Source organism: Hyalella azteca, unplaced genomic scaffold (genome assembly GCF_000764305.2).
Source record: "Hyalella azteca isolate HAZT.00-mixed unplaced genomic scaffold, Hazt_2.0.2 contig13566, whole genome shotgun sequence".
NCBI classification, from domain to species: domain Eukaryota; kingdom Metazoa; phylum Arthropoda; class Malacostraca; order Amphipoda; family Hyalellidae; genus Hyalella; species Hyalella azteca.
This window is the reverse complement of record NW_025943482.1, coordinates 157,606-179,198: the sequence shown is the minus strand read 5'-3', so window position 1 is coordinate 179,198 and position 21,593 is coordinate 157,606. Positions and strand designations below refer to the sequence as shown.

Below are 21,593 nucleotides of genomic sequence, written 5' to 3'. Positions count from 1 at the left end.
ACGGCCAAAAAAAAAAAACAGACAAAACCCAGCGCTAGGAGCCCTGCTGTGAGTCAGCCTGTGACGTACGTGTGACTGCTGTCAGACCCAAGAGTCCAGTCCGGAAGCGAGGCTATAGACGAGGGAACCGCTTAGATTATGATGATGTAATCCTTGTATGGTTGCATCATTCAGAAATTTTTGCTAAAAGACTTGCAGACAGGTGTTGACTTTTAAACTTTAGTGACGAAATTTGTGCAGACAGGTGTTGGCTCTAAAACTACACTATTTCTACACTCAAGACATTATTTATTCGTTGGCATAGTGGAAAAATATGAAGGAAAATAAAATGAGCATAACTAAAACTTTTGCGTTGAACTAACAACGTCATGAAAACCGTGTTCAAACGTGGTCAAGAGCATTTCGGTCAAAAACCGATTAATTGCAAAGTGTTTGCACTCGTTTAAAGCTACTAACCAGCATACACGGGACCATCACAACCGCAGACATCCCTCTAGAAAATACACACATACAACAAACATATACAAACCGTACAACTAAAACAACAAGAAATAATATCATAAACAACATATACCAAATTCATCAGTCAATTTAGCGCAATCTTTTCTCTCCAAACACATCATCACCAATTCACTCACTTCAAACAACCCCACCATACACTCTCCATCATTCACATAATACAATATATTCTTACACTCCCATGTCTTATCACTTATCAAAATAATCAATCTAGAATAGCCATCACAACAATCGCAACACTCGAATCTTCATCATTCATCAGTCACGCCAACATATCTCATAAACAATGGCTCGCGTTTTCCCAATACTAAACTCTATAATAACCCTCGGTAGTCCAACAAAATATCGCCCACAAAAAGCATATTCCAACACCCACAGGCATAATTTAAATCTATCCAATTGCAGCATCAGGCACATTATGAGTAATCATCAGTTCACTCTGCAACTGTCGTATTTTAACTCAAACAAAATTTCCCATCATGGTCAACATGTGTACCAAGTTTGAGACGTGTGGCTTTTTTTCTGACTGAAAAAAAAAATTTCAAAAATTTTCAAATATTTCGGTTTTGAATTTTTTTCTCGAAAAAATTCATAATGATGACCCCCTCAAAAAAGTTTACATAAGACACGCCGATGGTCCCTGTATGCGTGTCAAAATTGGTGACGATCGACTGCGCAGTTCTCACAAAAAACTCATTTGAAGAAAATTAGATTTTAATTCGTTGTCGCCACAAAAACATTCCTATATGGCCCAAAAAAAATTATGGCATACCTGCAATCATGCCCAACATGTGTGCCAAGTTTGGCGCCTGTGGCTTTAATCCCGGCTGAGAATAACTCGTTTGAAATTTTCCCCACCCCGGGGGTGGGGAGAAACTTTGAAAAAATCCGGCAAAAATCACGAAAAAAAAAATTTTTTCTAATTTTGAAATTTTCCCAACGGCATATCATAAAACAAGTCTGGGGATGATTTTTCATCTAAATAAACGTTCCTGTGAGAAGCACGGATTTCGAGTTATTTCGCCTTGAATTTTTGCCAAAAAGTCCTTGACCCCCGTGGGGGGCACATTTTTCGGCAGATCGGGTCAGGATGTTCCGGAAACATGCCCCACCCTAAGAGAAGAAAATGAGCCAAGATTGAAGCGCTTGCAAGGTCTGGTTGATTTTTAGCGAATTTTTTAAAAAATTCCCACTCTTTGGGGATTGGTGTCTTCCCCATGGGGAATTTCGGGAATCCGACTCCTGATTCGTATATAGGAAATCGAGCTCTATTACGAGCCAAAATTTCAGCTTCCTGGCAGGTCTGGAACATAGAGAATGGCGCCAAAAGTACAAATTTCGTGAGAGGTACTAAAAGGGTGTTCAGACCTCGTCCTCGTCAATATACGATTTCTGCCGAGGTGCGGGATTTTGTTTTAGTGATTTCTTTCGAAACTTTTTTTCGAGTCCCACGCGTGTAACAAGACACGTTCAACAAAGCTACTACCATGGATGTACATGCAATAATTTTCGCGTATGGCTGTTTTGAACTTTTATAAAATGACCATTTTATAATAAAATTTGCAAATTTTCATTTAATAAATGATATTTATAGATCATTATTTACGTTAATTGTAAAGTGTTTGCACTCGTTTGAAAGCCACAAACGAAGCGCGTTCAAGAAAGCAAATACCACGGATGTGCATTAAATGTTTCTTGCGTTAAGCCGTTTAGATCTTATATAAAATGCACATTTGTTTTCATGTTAATGTAAAAAGTCACATATATAATTTATTATTCACGTAAAACGACAAGAATAAGTTTGAAGACGAGTGCTAGTACCCTAAATGCAAATAATTGGCAATAGGAAAGTTTGGGCTAAAATATCAAGCAATTTTGGGGGCATATTATTCTTTTTTCAATTAAATTTACTTATTTGTCTCCAACGAGCAATTAAAATTTCCAAAATACGCCATCTTAAAAATCTATCTCCTCCTACGATTTTCATGCTACAGCATTGAGAGATATACCATTCGATTTGTACAAAAATATCTATCGATTCAGCGGTCACTTTTTTTGTATTTCGTTACAGTTTAGATTATGTTTTGAAAAATGGATGGGGGGGGGGCAAAAATTGAAAAATTAACAAATTTATTTTTTTCCCCACCCAAAAAAATTGAATCTGGAAAAAGTGGTCGGGGAATCGCACTGTAATTGAATGGGGAGATTTTTACAGTACCCCCAAAATACCCCCTTTTGCCGTTTTTATGAATTTCACGTTTTCTTTCATTTTTAAAAATTTACACGAACAAAAAAAAATTTTTATTTCAGTTCTACATATGTGTACCAAGTTTCAAAATGATCCGCCGGTAAATAAGTTTTTTTTAAGCAAAATGTTCCCATTAAGACGACACGGAGGTGTAGTGCGAAGAGAATTTGCTTCGAATAAAGGCCTCGAATCGAAAAAAAAAACATTATTAAAAGCCCTTTAAATTGAAGAATTTTTATCAAACACGCATTTAAAATTTTTTTATGCCAATATTGGATTCAGCCTTCACAAAAATATTGAGCATCATTCAGAGAAAATCTGGCAATATGATTATGTTTTATTGATATTTAAGAATCGCCCTCTGAGTTCTGACTCATCATAATTTAACTGCAATTTTCAAACAATCGGGAGCATTCGGTCACGTCATCTTTCATAAATGTAATTTATTACAATAATCTCCATTTCGAGACTCAGACAACAACGCTTCCATCGCTGTTAACAATTAAGTGGTACTGCATAGCAACAATAGAGAGCCAGGAATACCTACGGCTCACGCTCTGCCGTGCGATTATAAATGATGGCAACTTTTGTGTCGTTGTTTTTTCTAGCTTTGGTTGATAATCAGTTACTTGTATAGCGAAAACTTGTGCCTTCACGTTGGTGGTCGCAGGAACTGTCAATGAACTTGAAGATTAATGTTCGCATATAGCCATCCCGGCAAGTTTGTTTACTGCTAGCTTCCACGTCCAAGCGTAAACAGCGCTCAGTACTCCTCTCTTTTCTCAAAGAGAAGTTAATGCATTCCGAGGATTCACGGTGCTTGTTTTCTACGCGTTTTCTGATGCCTCTTCACAGTGTCAAATATAGCTATGTATATATAGCTATATTATATATATATTATATAAATATAGCTAAATAAGTTTTGTTAAAGACCAGAGAATTAGTTTTATTTATTAACGTCTTTAACAAAGCTTGTTTAAGAGAAGAAATTCTGCCAGCCTACACTAATATAGCTAAATATATACATATATAGAATATAAGATCAGAGAAGCTGTAATTGAAACGTAATATTCGCTGGACGCGTAAGAGACAAAAAGAAAGTCAGACACTGACTCAGCAGCAGTCTCAGCATCAACATCACTTTTAACTCAATTTTTTTTAAATCACAAACCGCGCATAACCAAGAGATTGAACTGGTAGATTTGAGTGAAATGCTGTATCCGTTAGGGTGCCAACTGCCAGATTTGAGTGAAATGCTATATAATTTTATATAATTTCCTAAAATATTGCTCTCGATTTTTTTCTTTCTATTTCCATTCAGTTTTGGGCACCAATTCACTGAATATTTCAGTTGTCAATATGCCTCACAAGCGATACTACAACAGAAAATGGAATTAATGCTCCCAACACCCGTCCATAAATACAATTTTCAAGTGACAAATACTGAAGAGGTTGCTTACTATAGGTGGACTTATAATGCTAATGAAATTCTGACCAGCGCAACTTTCGTACTCCTTACACCCCACACCCAACTCACCAACAGCTGTAAATACCTCACACCAACTCACCAACAGCTGTAAATACCTCACACCAACTCACCAACAGCTGTAAATACCTCACACCAACTCACCAACAGCTGTAAATACCTCACACCAACTCACCAACAGCTGTAAATACCTCACACCAACTCACCAACAGCTGTAAATACCTCACACCAACTCACCAACAGCTGTAAATNAATATCCTACACGTCCGAATATCCTACACATCCGAATATCCTACACGTCCGAATATCCTACACATCCGAATATCCTACACGGCCGAATATCCTACACGCCCTAATATCCTACACGTCCGAATATCCTACACGTCCGAATATCCTACACATCCAAATATCCTACACGTCCGAATATCCTACACATCCGAATATCCTACAAGTCCAAATATCCTACACGGCCGAATATCCTACACGGCCGAATATCCTACACATCCGCATATCCTTTGACATCAAGATATCCTAGATGTCAAAATATCCTACAAGTTCTTCCATTGAAAGTCCAACATGAGAACTGCACAAGACGTTGGCGAGATATCCTGCCTCTGTCCTCGAAGAAGATTGAGCAAGACATTACCGCACAAGGAACTCCTATGAGAACGGATTCATTCGTCAAAATTCACTCAATATACGACTAAAATATTTGGCATCACAAGATCAGTTCAATATCCTAATAGAATGTACACCGACATTGCAATATGAAATAAAAATCGGAAGAGAATATTTGACAGATTAATATCCGTGAAAACAATTAAAGGTCTATCAATACAATAGACGAAGTAACTGCTGAGCTTAATGACATCCACGCAAAAAAAAAGGGAATAACAAATAGACATTGCAATATTCAATGTATTTCCAGGGAAACAACAACGTGATTATCCACGCATTATCCCCTGTATTTTGATACAATTTCCAGTACAATTGCCGCGTACACAATATTAATAAGAATTGCAACGCTCCTGCTCCAACAATTGTGGACACAATACAGCATCTACGCGCTATAGTTATTGTATCCCTCGATTTCCTTCAACAACAGGAAAAATCGGCGCAATATCCGCTAAAGACTCAAATAATGTGATATCCTCTGTAACAAGACGGTAGTACAACACCTGTAATAAAGTAAAGAATTCAATTTCTTTATTCACCTTAGGTGAATAAAATTTATTTCAGCTTAGGTGAATAAAGGTTATTTCACCTTAGGTGAATAAAGATGATTTCACCATAGGTGAATAAAGGTTATTTCACCTTAGGTGAATAAATAACAGCGTCAACGGACGCAATACAAGACGAGGACGAGCCTCAGTGGTGAGAGGGTAACTGCGGTGGTTACCCCTCACGGTTACCCTCACTCCTTACAACACGCATGAGGGTTAAAAGTAACTTATCTGTTGTAACAGAACAATTCCATTGGCATGGCCAGAATAGTAACAAAATGAACGCAAAAACGCTTGAACAGAGAACAGTGTAATGGTGACGGCAAGACTGGTGCAAAATAAAGCTTATGTTTCCGATTTTTAGGCACAAAAGCTAAAGCAACTTACGATCTTCAATAATTAAGAGATATGCAACAGAGCTGAATAACTGCGTTGAATACCTGCACAATGATCGATATGTAACAAAAAATCTCAAATGATAAAAATTAAATTCATGAATAGTTTTAATAATAGCAATAAATGAAATGTAATGAGAGTCGAACCTTTAATGCCAGTACACCATGCACAATATTGCCAAGGGTTAACTTCACATTACGAGACTACATCACAGCCTAATGTAAAGCCAAACTATTCGTGAACTAATCGCCACAGAGCCGCTGATGTGCAATGCAGTTAAACATATGAGCTTAATGACGACATTCAACAATCCATTACATCAGAACTTGTTTGTCCCGCTCAGACGGAACAAAACAATCAGGTAAAACGGCAAACTAAATATTGGTCAAGAATTCCGATGTACAGAAAAATTATTAAAGAAAGTATTAGCATTTCACCTAATTTGGTTTACCTCAAACAATTAAACATCAAACCCACCACACACCGTCATCACCACACACACCGTCATCACCACACACACCGTCATCACCACACACCGTCATCACCACACATCGTCATCACCACACACACCGTCATCACCACACACCGTCATCACCACACACACCGTCGTCACACCACAAACACCGTCATCACCACACACCGCCATCACCACACACCGTCATCACCACACACGCGGGTTGTGTAGGTGGAACATGAGGATCTCCAGGAAATACAGCTACAAAATAATTACTTCACATACTGACTTGGAATGAGATTAATATAAAAAAATTCCATTAAAATTAATTTGTTTGTTCTGACGAAACAAAAGCTTCCACTAAGCAATCAAATAACGAAAACCTCTAACATTGAACAAAAATTAGCATACCTTTCATCAAACTTGAGAACGCGTTTGAGGCAAGAAGATCAGTAATAGGAAACATCGAGATCATCATAGCGTGACAGTGCAAAATCAGGAGCTAATGATCCCTAAAATGTAAAAATTATCTTCCTTTAACATCCGTAAAATTTACTGAGATCGAGCCAAGCGTTTAAAACGCCGCTCAAATTTTACAGCGCAGCCCTGCTCTTCACAACGCATCTACCACCGCAGACAAGTGCTGCTTTACAACGCATCTACCACCGCAGACAAGTGCTGCTTTACAACGCATCTACCACCGCAGACAAGTGCTGCTTTACAACGCTTCTACCAACGCAAACAATCGTTTTATAACGCAGCTTAGCTTTTTCCAACGCATCTCCCATAACAGCCAAGCACTTTACAACTCACCCAAGCGAGCCATGAGCAAGCAAGATCCCACACAAGAGCACGAGAAGAGAAAAATGTCGCGTATTTCTCCTCTTCATCATTTATTAATAAGCAATGTATTTACCTATCTATACAGCTGCCGAATTTGCCGCTGAAGTTTCATCGAGTAGAACCAATATAAAATATTTTATATATTTAATATACAAAGATCAGTAATCTTCCATTAATTGAAGGCACAATGAATCACAACCACGAGTCATAATACAATAACTTTTACAATTATTCAATACAAACATTGAATTGCAATATATCAAGTTTAACTTCATAATAAAAGAAATTAAATCATGAATGAGAAGTCCCCAAACTGCCCCATTGCAAAAACTGTGTCTGAATTGCCAGAAGAAAACGACCTGCTATTCGTTTGGACTGCCCAAGAAGACGTGAGCGGAGCAGACGAGCCTATGAAACAAATTCTCATTGAACGAAAATGAGCTCTGAACTTCTTATGAAACAAAGCAAAGTCCTGATGGAACAAATACCTGACAGTAGGCACCACAATAAGGCACGGATTTTTGGTAGACAACAGGGTACTGCCTTCTACGGCTTCAGGTCAAGTTAATATAGTTATCATGAGACTCGACGATGTTCTACGTGAACGATACAAGGTTTTTACGAGAAAGGTCTTTTTGAGAAAGAATATTCGAGGAAGAATAACAAGCTCTAAGCAGACAAGAAGAACGGTCAGAGGACCGTGACGAGGTTAACGCCGTCCGTTACGTCACCGTCGAGGCTCCGTGACGTCCCAGCCTCGTCCCTAAAACGCACGGCCGCCACCGGGACGACAGGGACGGGACGCACTTCCTGCATGGACGAGGACGATGAGGCGACACTGGGCGACGTGACGAGGGACGAAGCGTTACGGAAACTGGCGACGTTCTCGTAGTCAACGTCCGTCGTCAGGTCGGCGCGACGACAGATGCCGAGGTCGGCGAGGCTTGCGTGGATGGGTTCTGGGGATGGGGCCTCTCCTGGGGACATGGCTCCTCCTGAAGCCGTGGGGGAGAAAGGGGGAGTGTTCAGTGCGGGGGGAGTGTGCGGGGATGTGCCCGGGGAGTCTAGACCACATGACACGGATTCTGGGGCGGGTGGGGAAGAGGAGACTGTAGGGGAGGAAGAGTGGGCTGGAGGAGAGTATGGGGGGATGCCTCTGAGGAAGGCGTGTGCGGTGGTGGGGCGGAGGGCAGGAGGAGGCGAGGGGGGCGGCGAGACGAAGGGCAGCCCACTCAGCTGCCTGATTCGCGCGTGCAGCTGCAGCAGGTGCTCCAGCAGCTGCCGGTCGTCGGCTTTCAGCTGCATCTGTAAAAAAAGCACCATTAGCACATCATTAAAGGGGACACTATTGATGCTGAGGGAGATTATGTTGGTTGTGCAGAGCGTTATTATGCTGACAGTGATTATTCTAAAAGCTGTTATGCAGAGAGTGGCTATTCTGAAGGTGGCTATGCTGTAAGTAAACTCACCAGATCAGCTCTTAGCTGTTGGAACTGTGGCTTGTTGCTGATGGGAGAGCTGACTAAGGTGCTGACTGACGTGTTGACCGACGTGCTGACTGAGGTGCTGACTGACGTGTTGACCGACGTGATGACTGAGGTGCTGACTGAAGTGCTGACTGAAGTGCTGACCAAATCGCTACCAGTTTCATGAATCGCCTGCTGAGCATCATGAACCGCCTGTTGTTTAGTTTCAGGCAAATGTTTCGGTAAGGAAGAAAAACAAGTCCAGGGATCCTGCGCGCCGGAGGAAGCTGATGGAGAAACTGACGATGAGGTTTGGGGAGGAAACGATGAGGGGAGGCTGGGGAGGGACAAGGTCAAGCTGGGGGAGTGGGGAGCGTGGGAGCCCGAACACGAGATGACGGGAGAGGAATTGGAAATAAATGGAGGGGCTTGTGAGAGGGCTAGTTGGGGAGCTGATGTAGGGGCTGGATGGGAGCCTGGTTGAGGAGCTGGTGGTGGGGCTGGTGGAGGGGACCTGGAAGCGACGGCATCCAAGACGAAGCGGGGAAGAGGTGGAGGCAGGGGAGGTGCCAGGTCCTCGTGAGGATGTGGAGACATCTGTGTATAAAATAATCATTAATAATATACTACTCAGTATTACATATGAAATACCATACGATTCAACACTAAGTGAATCTTAGTTACAATATGCATTTTTACACATGTCAAATAACTGTATTCCAGTAGAATACAATGTTTACCTGTCGCCTTTCGTAGTCGCTGTCCGGACTTTCAGAGCCGTCGTGCCAGTTTTCGTCGGATAGATACCATTTTTGGCGATGGTTACTCGATTTTGAGCGATTCCGTGCTTCACCGCCGTAGGCAGGCAACAGTTGCCGCTCGGGAGATGTTTGTGCAGCGGATGCGAGGGCCTCTCTGTCATTCAGGCTCCAAGGCCGGAAGTACGTCTCACTGATGCGGTCATCCGACGCTGAATCGGCGCCAGGAAAGGTGCTGCTGTGCGCCATTGGGAAGAACGAGTACAACGCACGATCCACTGAACGTTCTTCCCAAGTTTCGTTACCCGGGTCGAATTGTTCGGCTGGTCTAGAGATATATTCGCTAGAGCGATCTTTCTGTGAGAGAGATTGCGAGTCTCCATTGAATCGCTCTTCTTCCAACACTCCTGAAAGGGGTTTAGCCTGAGACATTTTATCCAAGGATCCGATTCTTTCTGCGTTATTTAGAGCATTTTTCCCCGTTTCCTGGCAGTCAAAGAAATAATTGTTGACGCAAAAATTGGCGCCGTTCTCATACAGAGGTTCGGTCATTGTATCGTCGTTTACGGTCTCCATTAAAGCCTTCTTCATTTTCCTGGCTCTTGATTTAACGGAAGTTTGATGGACAGGATTAGGAGTGTTACTTGCAGACTCCATGGTGCTGACACCGGAAGCAGTGCCACATGGACTGCCACCGAAGAGTTCTGGAAGTCCTGCCACGCTGCTGGACGCAGAGCTTCGTCCGCCGCAAGACTCGCTGCGCCTCGAGCTGGCACTTCCAGGAACTCTGCTTTGAGACTCGCAACCGAGTGAGACTTGTGACAGACAAGACGCGAGACTAGTAGATGACTTGTAGTCCACTGACTGGGCCAGGGACTGACTGCTTGATCCTGACTGATAAGATGACAGGATTTTAGCAGATGACTGGCTCGGGACATAGTCAGACCGACGCGAGTGCTCGGACGGAGGACGGCTCCTGTTGACTGACTGGCAAGAGTGGGATCTCGAATTCAGGTTCAGATTTTCATCACCATCAGGTGCTGTTATCTCTTTCTTGTAGTGAATGGCACTGGAAGAGGAGGTAGAAGCAGGGCTGGTGGAATAGCTTAGCCCCTGAACAGACTCTCGGGATTTCTGCAAACTTTTACACAACCTCAGGGCGGAATGCTCTTCATCACGAGGATTACTTTCCTCCTCCTTCAGCTCCTCGCTGTCCCATATAGGAAGCGCGTGGCCAGAACTTACTGAACGGAGATAATCAGACTTATTCGTTGTATTAACGTAATGGGGCGACTGAATCTTAGCACATATCTTATCCACGAACTTCGTGACCTCCCTGAGACCGGGACTAAGAGGCTGCATGTACAACTCTAGAGGCTCCTTCTTATCCCCGTCAGTGCTGTCCAGGGGCGCGGCGTAGACTTCGCTAACGTGTGGCGGCGCAAAGCATTTCTGGAAGTAGCTGGGGGATGCATAACTCGCCGACGAGGGTGACGGTGACAGTGGGTCTGACGCAAGATCCAGACGTAAGTTATTAGGACCTCGTTTGGATTCTTCATTAAGATTAAGAGGAAGTACAAATCCAGGCTGCCGATCAGTAAACTTTCTAGGGGATGAGTGATCGTGACCAGGCTCAGGCATTGGCCTCACAGGAACAGGATAACAAGAGCCGCTCACGACGCTCTTCGTGGCGCTAGAAGGAACCATGTCAACGTTTCCGGGTGAAGAAAATGATCTTCCGAATCCTGAAGGCCTGGCAATGTTAGGCGTGTGGCGCGGGCTTGAACTGTCCACAAGAAACGTTGAGGGACATGTGAAAGAAGGGCGTGATGGAGTCAGTGCAGACGCGTGAGGGGAGGTGAGTAAAGAGGCGTGAGAGGGAGGAAGTCCAGAACGACAAGAGGAGGTGAGTCCAGAATGGTGAGGGGGTGTAAGTCCAGATGTTTGAGAGGAGGAGAGTCCAGCGGGACGAGATGGAGTAGGTCCAGATGAGTTAGAAAAACAAATTCCAGAAGGACTGAGAGAACTAGAATGGCAAATTTCACAAGAGGAATTGGCATGGCTTGAACAAAAAGTGGCGGCGTTTGGAGATGTAAGTCCAGATAAGGGAGTTGGAAAAACACCAATAAAGTGAGTAGGGCAAGAAACAGGAGGGCTAGAAGGATTGTAGAGACGAAGACTAGAGGGACAAAGGCCAGTGGACTGCGAAGGACAACTTGTACAACACGATGGTGGGGCACAACAAGCGTCGCTCACAGACCACTCGTGAGGGCAGCATGGCGACGCTCCACAGCAGAACTGAGGTGGGGCGCTCATCGGTGGGTGCGTGGACCACGAGGTGGGTGGTGGGGCAGCAACAACTGAGTTACCCACAGCCTCTTGAACATTGCCCATACCCGAAACACCTGAGTTACCCACAGCGTGGGGAGCCTCTTGAACATTGCCCATACCCGACCAGAAGTTGGCGGGTACCAACTGGGTCTCAATATTTCGGGGAACAAGAGCTCTTTCAGAATTATTTTCGCTCAAACCATGAGAAAATGCGTGATGTCCGACAGCACCGGCGGCAGTATTACTTCCAACCATTGTAGTTTCGTTGTTGCGACCAGGATTTACATGTGCATTATGAGTAGCCTCGGGTTTGGTCATGGACTGTTCAGAATAGGCACCTCGTTCAAGGATGCGATTTTTAACTCGGCCTTCGCCGGGTTTCTCCTTGTCGGAAGTTTTAGACTTCCTCTTCGTGCGTCGTTTCTTCTTCTTATTCGCCTTCATGGGAGTAACTCTAATAGACAGATCATGGCTACGCACCCCGCGGTCGTTGAGGACACCCAACGCAGGCTTAGGGAGGAAAGCCAAGGATGAATTAGAGACGATGTCTAAGGCAGGCTGAGGGAGAACACCTCGGATAGAACTACGAATCATCAGTCTATCAGACTCAATTGAACGAATATGACTTGAAGAAGCGCCTTCATAGAGTGCAGCTGGTTCGCTGAAATTGATGTTGGACGCTGAATTGGATGTCTGGCCGCTACCGTTTGTGAGGTTCTCATAACACCGCAACTTTTGCTCGGGCTCTGCGTGACGGTTATTCTCTTCCGGGATCTTCTCGACGCTCCCTCCCCGCCAGGCTTCATTAGGGACTTTCCTCATCCCCCTACCGGGGGAAACCTCAGACGCCGGGGCCGACTGGGTGCTTCGGCACGAGCTCGTGAGTTTGTTGAAGCGGCGTTTGTTGAAAGCTAAATAGCTGAAGGAAGTGTCCAGTTTCGTGGATGAATACCATCGATCCGCTGAGTGCACTGAGGTCTGGTCAGTGCCTGTTGAGGAGGTAGAGTGATGCGAGTAAGTCGTAGATTTGGCTGAACTGCGCAAGGGCCCGCGCGAGAACAGCCCCCTCTTTGAACCTGTCCTTATAAAATCAGTAGCGCCAGAGCACCGTAAACTACGACGTCGCATGTCACTAATGAACGACACACTCGGGTCGTCGCTGTCGTCGCCATCGTTTGCACTACGCGTCGATGGATCAAACCCTGATGATGTAACTACTGCAGATTTGGCTTCTATACTGCCATTAACTTTTGCGTTACCCTTACTTGCTTTCTTTTTACTATCAAGCATCGGCAAGAAAGACTTGGCGCTGATTAAACTCAAGCTTTGTCTGAAACTACTAGATTTACTCACTTTCTTTGAGTTTTTAATCTCGGGTAAAATGTTTTCTTTACCGAAGGAGTGCGTGTCTTTTGCAGAGCAGTTGGAAGCGGGACCCATGGCACGAACGTCGTTGTAAGATCCCCCAGTGAACGATGACGCCAGGTCCGTGGTGACGGCTAGAGGAACGCCGTTACGACGACCACCGTCACGGCAGCCCACGGCCACGCTGTTACTCCTGTCGCGGGTAGCCGGGCAGGCGGGCGAGGTGGTCGCGATGAGGCCGCCTGTCCGACACGATGGTTCTTGTGCCTTACTGTGAGGCCCTCTCGTCCACGCTGGCGGCGGGGCTTGAGTCACACGATGTTCGTTACGGTCGTTATAACCGCTGAGGTTATTATACCCGTTGACAACTTGCACAGATTCTAGATTTGAGGACCCAATTTGCCTTTGATGAGCACCGGCATGCCCTCCGTTGTGCCACACATCAGATTTAGCAGGAGAAGAAACGACCGGACCAAATTTATTGATTGCATTACTCCCTTCTTGATTGCCGCGTTTTGGCTGGGCGAAAAGCACTCGGGCAGCACGAGATCTTTTGCCCTCTTCTTTGGTAGCGTCACAGGAGAGCGAAGCGCTGGCTGGAGTACTGCTCTGCTGGGGATGTGCAGGTGGAGACCTCGAGATTCGTTCGAATGAAGTCTCGTTCTCGTCCTCCTCCAGCACCGTGAAGACGCCCGAGTTGCGGCAGCCCACGCCCGTAGCGTCCCTGAACTCAAACCAGTTCCGGGAGCCGTCATCGTTGAGACGTTCACGCATCTCACTAATCAAAGGGCCGCCGCCCCCCGTGGTCAGGTTAGAGCCACGCAGGCGCCGGCAGCCGATGGTTGAGTGAAGGCTGGCGTCGCTGCCGCACAGCTGACACTGTCCCTCCGGAGCATAGCTGACGTCAGGGGAACGGTTGCTGTAAACATGCGAGTCAAAACTTGCGTCAACTGGATTACCACTTTTGCCAGTCGTCTGCTGGCGGCTGCCTAGGCTGTGTCGCCGTCCAGGAAGTTGATACCCTGAGGAACCAGGCTGCTGGAGAACAGTTTCTGGATGATGGACAACTCCAGGTTGATGGTAAGCTGTGGCTGACTGGTGCTGAATACCTGCAGGATGAAGCAAGGCTCCCGACTGTTGATATCGAGCATCCGGCTGCTGATGGCCTGCGCCGGTCTGATGGAGACTGTCAGAAGATCCTTTACCGCGTCCTCCGAGTCCCAAGAACAGGTCTTTGAAGCTGCTAGCTGACCCCCTTAGAAAGGCGGGCGTAAACCTTAAGCTCCCAAAACCGGTTTTCTTTTTGGATTTTTTCAGATTTTCAGTGCTGCCCAAATTTGCACCGCCACTTTGCTCGAGATTTTCGATACTGTGCGAGCGCGCAACTCTCTGCTGGGGATGTGTCGCCTGGCGGGGGGCGTGGAATTCTCCCCCATCACGCCCATGTCCTCGAGATGGGGCGGGAAGGCGGACCATGAAGCCCTCTTGTACTTGGCCTCCCCATTCTGGGGTGAGGCATACCAGCCCGTAGAGCGCGAGGACACAATATCGTTGCGATGAACATCACTTTTAACAGGAACGTTTGCGTTATTTGCGTCACTCCACGCCGCGACGTTGACGTTACTAGCGTCGGTAGACGCGACGTCGCGACGTCTGAACAACGCCAGACCTCTCGACCCGCGATCCTTCATCCTCCGCAATCTGCAAAAACGCAAAATTGTGAGAAAAACAAATACTTAAACGTGAAAAATAGTAAACTCTACACAAGATGGCCATAAACACATAATGGGAATAACGTTAGTAAGCAATAGATCTCAGCCATGTATTTTAAAATCGTATGAGTTAGGAATACATAGTACTCAAGCAAGTTGGATGAATTAGGTGGATACATGAAAGTTTGATGAGTAGGTATATATAGATACCTATACTTATCAAACCAATATTTTTTAGGATATAATCCTCACTGTCTCCTGGGACTTGATAAGGACTGCTCTCCCTAGAACGATATATATGATTCATCCTCACAAACGCAAGCACGTTGGGGGCAGAAAAAGCCTGAATGATCTGCGAATTTCCTAATGCTACTTCCTCGTTAAAATTTCCTTTGAGCTTATATTTGTGAGCAGTTAACAGAGGACAGCCAGGCAGGTACCTCATACTAGCACCATCACTCTGGCAAAACTGCTGCGTTGAAGAAAATTGTTATCGTTAAATAAAAAAATGTTATCCCTGAATCAGATTGTTAAAGCAAATACAAGGAAATTGCTGTCTAATTGAATTATCAGTGAATGAAACACGGCAATCGACAACTGAAATCATTATCGGTATACCCTATATGACAACATAAACTGCTATTTATAAATGAAATGGTTATGTACCATCAAGTCAAAAACTATTTTAAAAATAAAATCATGGCTTAATCATCATCAAAACCAATCGTTCATATATAAATCAAAAGGCTTCGCTTGAACATGAAATACTTCAGACCTAACAGCTGATTTTGTAGACCAGTTTACTTCTGAGGTGATTTGCGTCCTTTGAATTCAGTTCAGTTTTTTCAGTTCTGTTACCTTCTCTCCTGTGGTAATTAATGATACCAGATAAGTAGCTTGTCCTGAGCTAATAACAGCAAGTGGCAGACAAACGTTCCTCTAAAGGCACCATACAACTCGAAAAAGTATAAAATGGATAAACCTACCAACAAAGTTCAGGCAATACAAAGTATGTTTAGGGTTCGACTCTTAATTGAAATAGGTTATGTTACAAAGAAAGCCATTTGGATTTGAACTTTAGTAAAAATAATATACGAACATTGAACTTCAAGTCGTTTATCGCATTTTTTATAGCATCGAGTGCCGTGTGTAAGCCATGACCCAACGTGATCAAGATTAGCATCGTTTCTTGCGCTGCCACACTGAAAAAAACGAATGGGTCTCTTTGTCCAAGGAGTGACACACTTTCTGAGCGTAGCACAAATACGCCATTTTTCCTCAGAAAACAGGGATAGGATGACCCACAGAAAGCGAATTATGCATCGCTATTGGGACAACGTCTGGCTCATTTCTTGCGCTGCCACAGTAGGCTTTAATTCAGGCGCCTCGAGTTATCCGCAGCGCTGCTGCTCAAATAATAAAAATGTTACCTCGCTAATCCAACAGCCAGGACACGACACATATAATAATATAAGAAATGTATGGGTAATAAATACTGATACTGACACCAAAACTTGAAACTAATAAAAGAGAAGCACTCACGTTTTAAAACACAATTACTTTTTTTTGTGTCAAGCCTTACGTTCGGTCACCGAGTCTCGGCTTAATTGACAGACAGGCTGACTGAAAAGTCCTAGTGCATGAAGTGCTTAGTGTACGTAGCACAGGTGCAGGCACGTGTTATGTGTGCACGTAGCACAGGTGCAGGCACGTGTTGTGTGTGCACGTAGCACAGGTGCAGGCACGTGTTATGCGTGCACGTAGCACAGGTGCAGGCACGTGTTATGTCTGCACGTAGCACAGGTGCAGGCACGTGTTATGTGTGCACGTAGCACAGGTGCAGGCACGTGTTNCCTCCTGATGCATGTTATACCTCAACTCATGCCCCATTAGGCCAAATCCACACCTCCTGATGCATGTTATACCTCAACTCATGCCCCATTAGGCCAAATCCACACCTCTTGATGCATGTTATACCTCAACTCATGCCCCATTAGGCCAAATCCACACCTCTTGATGAATTGTTATACCTCAACTCATTGCCCATGATGCGACTTTTACACCTCCTGATGTTCCATTTATTATACACCTCCTCCACACCCTAAGATGCCGAAAAATGCAAATGCCTGAGTGTTTCCATACACATTTAATATTAATGAACGGTCAGCTTGAAAAGGAATAAAACATGCACAAAAAGTCACTCGATGGATGAAAAGTTCCTTGGTGAAATAACGAGTTGAAACGTAAGTAGTTGATCGATACAAGCAGTAGAAGAGCAAGCGTGAACAGACTCCTAGAAAAATATGTAAAATATAATCAAATGAATAAATGCCTAACCACGAACACCCACACAACGCGCGATATCTTCATACTGACCACCCCCATCGTGGCCGCCACTATAGATAAATAAGATAATGTGCTCCTGATTTGAGGGGTCACGGAGCCCAACTGATCTGACATTCAGCAAAAACAGGGCCGGTCTTCAGTAGCAACAGGGCCGATATTCAGTAACAACAGGGCCTAAATTTAACAGCAGCAGGGCTGGCACTCAGCAGCAACAGGACCGGTCTGCAACAGCAAAAGGGGCAGGCATTCAACAACAAAATAACACGGTATAAGATTAGATGATGCAGCTTCACTGCTGAGAAGGAAAACCGCGGACACTTGTCCGTTGGCATGGGCGGTAAAACGGGAACTCCAAACTCAGGTTGGAATAGTTCAATTTACACGAGACCAAAAAAGTGGACATAGGCACGAGTTATATCGAGCCCTCGTCACACCATCAGAAACATGCCATCGCATCAGGCCATGCCACATCATCAGACTCATGCCACAGCATCAGACCCTTGCCACATCATCAGACCCATGCCACAGCATCAGACCCATGCCACAGCATCAGACCCATGCCACAGCATCAGCCCCATGCCACAGCATCAGACCCATGCCACAGCATCAGACCCATGCCACAGCATCAGACCCATGCCACAGCATCAGACCCATGCCACAGCATCAGCCCCATGCAGCCACCGAGTTGTGAGGCTGCCGTGAGTCAAGTGGTGAATCAACACGGCCTCAACCCTCGCCTTGTGAGTAACTCGCTCCTATCAGAGGGGAATTGTCATCAATTCTGCAGCATTAACGCCAGTTGTCGTCAGGAACCACGGAGAGGGTCAGGCAAGCTCGCTATCTGACGGTCGAATGTGCATTATTTGAAACGAATTATATAATTTATTTTTTATATTTTAAACGTCCATATCTATGTTAACTGGCTTATAACAACGGTACGAGCAGCAGCCTCCGAGCAGAGCATTCGCGTAAGGCGGTCCTCGTGCATCCAGAGACTTCGTCTGTCAACACTTGCCGATAAGCCGGCTAACATTGCGTGCGAGACGCGGTAGAGTACAAGCATCGCTTCATCTAGTTCATCATATACAGCACGAGTCGGGAGTCGGTAGCATGAGGCGATAGCATGAGACGGGAGTGTAAGGAGCTAGCAGGATGCAGCGGATTGCAGTACGAGAGAGAAGAATGAGCTATTAGGCGGCTGCAAGATGCAGCAAGAAGCGAATGCTGCAACAGGGTAAAGAAAGATGCAGCAGCGGGAGGCAAGAGACAACAGCAGGGAGTTAGGACGTCATTATCAGCCGGCAGCACCATCAGGATGCTGTAGAAGGCACGGCCAACAGGAGGCAGGAGGCAGCACCGGAAGCAGAGGCGTCTCCGGTTGAGGAAGCATCTCCACCGCGGTAGGGAGGGTTGGGGAAAGAGGGGTGGAATAGGAGGGTTGGGGAAAAGGGGGGTGGAATATTAGGGATGGAATAGGAGGGGGTAAATCGGAGAACAATGGGGGCATGAAACGTGAAGAGTGGAGGAGGGGAGGAGATGTAGGAAGCCATATAATATACATACACGCCTCCACAGGCGCGTTATCAGAATGAGGAGAACGGAGAATTAATTGGGTACGAGAAATAGTGGCGGAGTGGGAGGCTCGATATGCAGTTCATTTACGGTAGGGAGACACGGTAAATACGGTAGGGGGAAGGCATCCACGGTGGGATAACACGGCAGGGTAATACGGTATACACGGTAGGGTGTTCACTGTAGAGTAACAAGTTGATGTAGCGTTACGGCATTAGGGTGACCCGCTACCGCAACAGTGGGATGACAGTCACGCCCCCACATCACAACTCTGCTGTGCACGTCACAGCGCTGCAGAGAACGAGTCATGTCATCGCTTACAGTCAGACATGTGACAGACATGTCACATGTCGCCAGCAGGCCAGTCATAGAATGTCATGTATGTCACGAACTGTTAGGCATGTCACAGACTATCAGCTGTGGCAAAATTTCCATGGATGAGATATCAGGAATGACAGCCACTATTAGGATAGACAACTATCAGTAAAAACAGCTTTTAAATGACAGCGACTGTCAGAAATGTGTCAAACACATCCCAGACTGTCACACTCTGTAACAGGTCACCTGCAGTTGCATGACTGACATGCCCCCACTACCGCTGGTGTCAGCTCACCTGCACCACCACCGCTGGTGTCAGCTCGCCTGCAGCATCACCACCGCTTTTTTCAGCTCGCCTGAAGCACCATCACCACCGCTTTTTTCAGCTCGCCTGCAGCACCACTCCCGCTGGTGTCAGCTCGCCGCCACCAGTTGCTGAGTCAGCGTCTTGATGGCAGGCGTGAGAACAGCGCAGTGTTCTCCGCACCACAATGCACCACACGCTTAGCCATGCTTACCCATGCATGCATCTCGTTGTGATGAACACTAACTAACTGAATCATAAGACGATAAAACTCTTAATTAAATACCAGTTTTTCCAAGCGTTGTTTGGTACGTACGCTTTCTGTAGTGCCATCACAATTTTCGTATGCCGCGGATTCAACCCCGTATGAATTTTAATGCAAGCTTGTCGAACTTCACGTTCAGAATTCAAAGAAACGTTAAGATTCTAAAACCATTAAAAAAGCTTCAGTACCAGCCAATGCCTAGAACTGATATTTGACTTTTCACTCACTTTTGGTGCAGAGACGGGATCAATTGATGGGATAAACTGGGAGCGTGAAGGTGATACAGCGAACCGCAACCAGGGAAGTAAACCGCGAGCAGGCTTACTGAACCACAAGCAGCCAAGTGAACCGCGAGCAGGCTAGTGAACCATGAGCAGGCAAGTGAACCCCGAGCAGGCTAGTAAACCACAAGAAGCAAAGTGAACCACGAGCAGGCTAGTGAACCGCGATCAGGCTAGTGAACCGCGAGCAGGCTAGTGAACCACAAGCAGCAAAGTGAACCGCAAGCAGCAAAGTGAACCGCAAGCAGGCTAGTGAACCACAAGCAGCGAAGTGAACCGCAAGCAGGCCAGTGAACCACGAGCAGGCTAGTGAACCCCGAGCAGACTAGTGAACCGTAAGCAGCCAAGTGAACCATGAGCAGGCAAGTGAACCGCTTTGATGATGTAGTCATCATGTAGATTCTAAGATGATCGCAAATTTGGGAAAGGTTCGAAGCTCGTCCATTAAATCCGTAATTTAAACTGATGACTGTGATAGCAGCAGACAGCACACCTAACCTAACCTAAGGCATGCAATGCATGCAGGATGCAAACTATGCAGCCGACCAAAGGCATGCATGCTGATATTGCTGACTAAGCAGCAGACTTGCCAGCACATGCCATTGTCATGCATTGTCTAGTAATATTTCTCAAAACTCAGGTTACCTGTGCGGTAATGAATTGAATGGTAAAAACAAAAATTATACACAGAAATGCTAGCAATGAAGGAAATTTACATAGGTATTTATAATTATCAGAATAAATAGAAAACTCAGTTCACGTTTAAACTACGTATACATTTTTGATACTTGAACTATTAATTTTGTTTTCAAGATAATCTTAGGAAGTTAGGAACCGTCTTCTAAATAGTACATAACTCAATGACTATTACTTAGTATTAATATTATCTTCAACACTTCAACTAAGTTAATGCGTAGGTAAATTAAATTTCTCCATCAACTGAGTATAACAGAATAATTTCACGCACACCAGCAAAACGTGCTCCTAAGTAACAGAAGTTGAGGCAAAGGTCATCATGAGGCGTTGGTTCCGGTGAAACTATCTCACCAATGCCGAAGAACACGACCGCGACGGTTAGGTGGTGTTTCTGAGTCGGTCAGTTCGCAACCACGACACACATCAACTTAATTCTCCATCTAACACTATGCCTTGTTACTTGGTACTCACCAGTGGTTCTTTAGGTCCTCAGAAGATAGAATCACTAAAATTAATCCAATAAAGCGACAAAACATGGGAACGGAAGGGGCAGGTGGCACAAACTACCAGGGGGAATAACACAGTGGATCGCGTTGCAGACAAAAACTCGCACACCCTACCCCAAGAACGCTAAACATCAACTGAAACTCAAACAATAACAGACTAGGTTGTCGTACACCGGCATCCAAAGTTGGCAGCGCAGAGACGAGCAGTTCTCAATAGGATTATCACATTGATGGAATGCTACTTGTTTCATGCTGGTTTACAAATATTTTTTACAACACTTCTCTTTAACTTCACTTCTTGTTCGTCTGCTACAAATCTTATAATCTATATTTAACACACTTCTACCTGTCCAATCGATCTGAAATTTTGCACAGTTGCGTAAAGTCGGAGACAATGCATGTATCAATTAACATAATAAATAACTTTAATAATCTAAAAATATATAAATATATTAAAAAATTAAAAAATACTTTCTTAATATTTAAAAATAAAATGAGAAATTC

At 44.9% G+C, this 21,593-nt stretch overlaps 1 protein-coding gene across 1 annotated transcript; it reads right to left on the bottom strand.

Moving 5' to 3' along the window:
* Positions 1 to 7,825: 7,825 nt before the first annotated feature.
* Positions 7,826 to 21,207, bottom strand: LOC108676785. Its single transcript, XM_047883753.1, has 4 exons — positions 21,055 to 21,207; positions 9,376 to 14,790; positions 8,639 to 9,232; positions 7,826 to 8,474 (listed from the first exon to the last, which is right to left on the bottom strand). The coding sequence occupies exons 2-4, from the start codon at positions 14,563 to 14,565 to the stop codon at positions 7,860 to 7,862; spliced, it is 6,399 nt and encodes a 2,132-aa protein (XP_047739709.1). The 5' UTR covers positions 14,566 to 14,790; positions 21,055 to 21,207; the 3' UTR covers positions 7,826 to 7,859.
* Between the last annotated feature and the right edge of the window lie 386 nt (positions 21,208 to 21,593).

Excerpts from the sequence above, each read along its gene's own strand:
- LOC108676785 (XM_047883753.1), bottom strand. The coding sequence starts at position 14,565 with ATGGTCCGCCTTCCCGCCCCATCTCGAGGACATGGGCGTGATGGGGGA. Across the intron at positions 9,233-9,375 it reads GCGACTACGAAAGGCGACAG|ATGTCTCCACATCCTCACGA; the intron begins GTAAACATTGTA and ends TTTTATACACAG. Across the intron at positions 8,475-8,638 it reads AACAGCTAAGAGCTGATCTG|ATGCAGCTGAAAGCCGACGA; the intron begins GTGAGTTTACTT and ends CTTTTTTTACAG.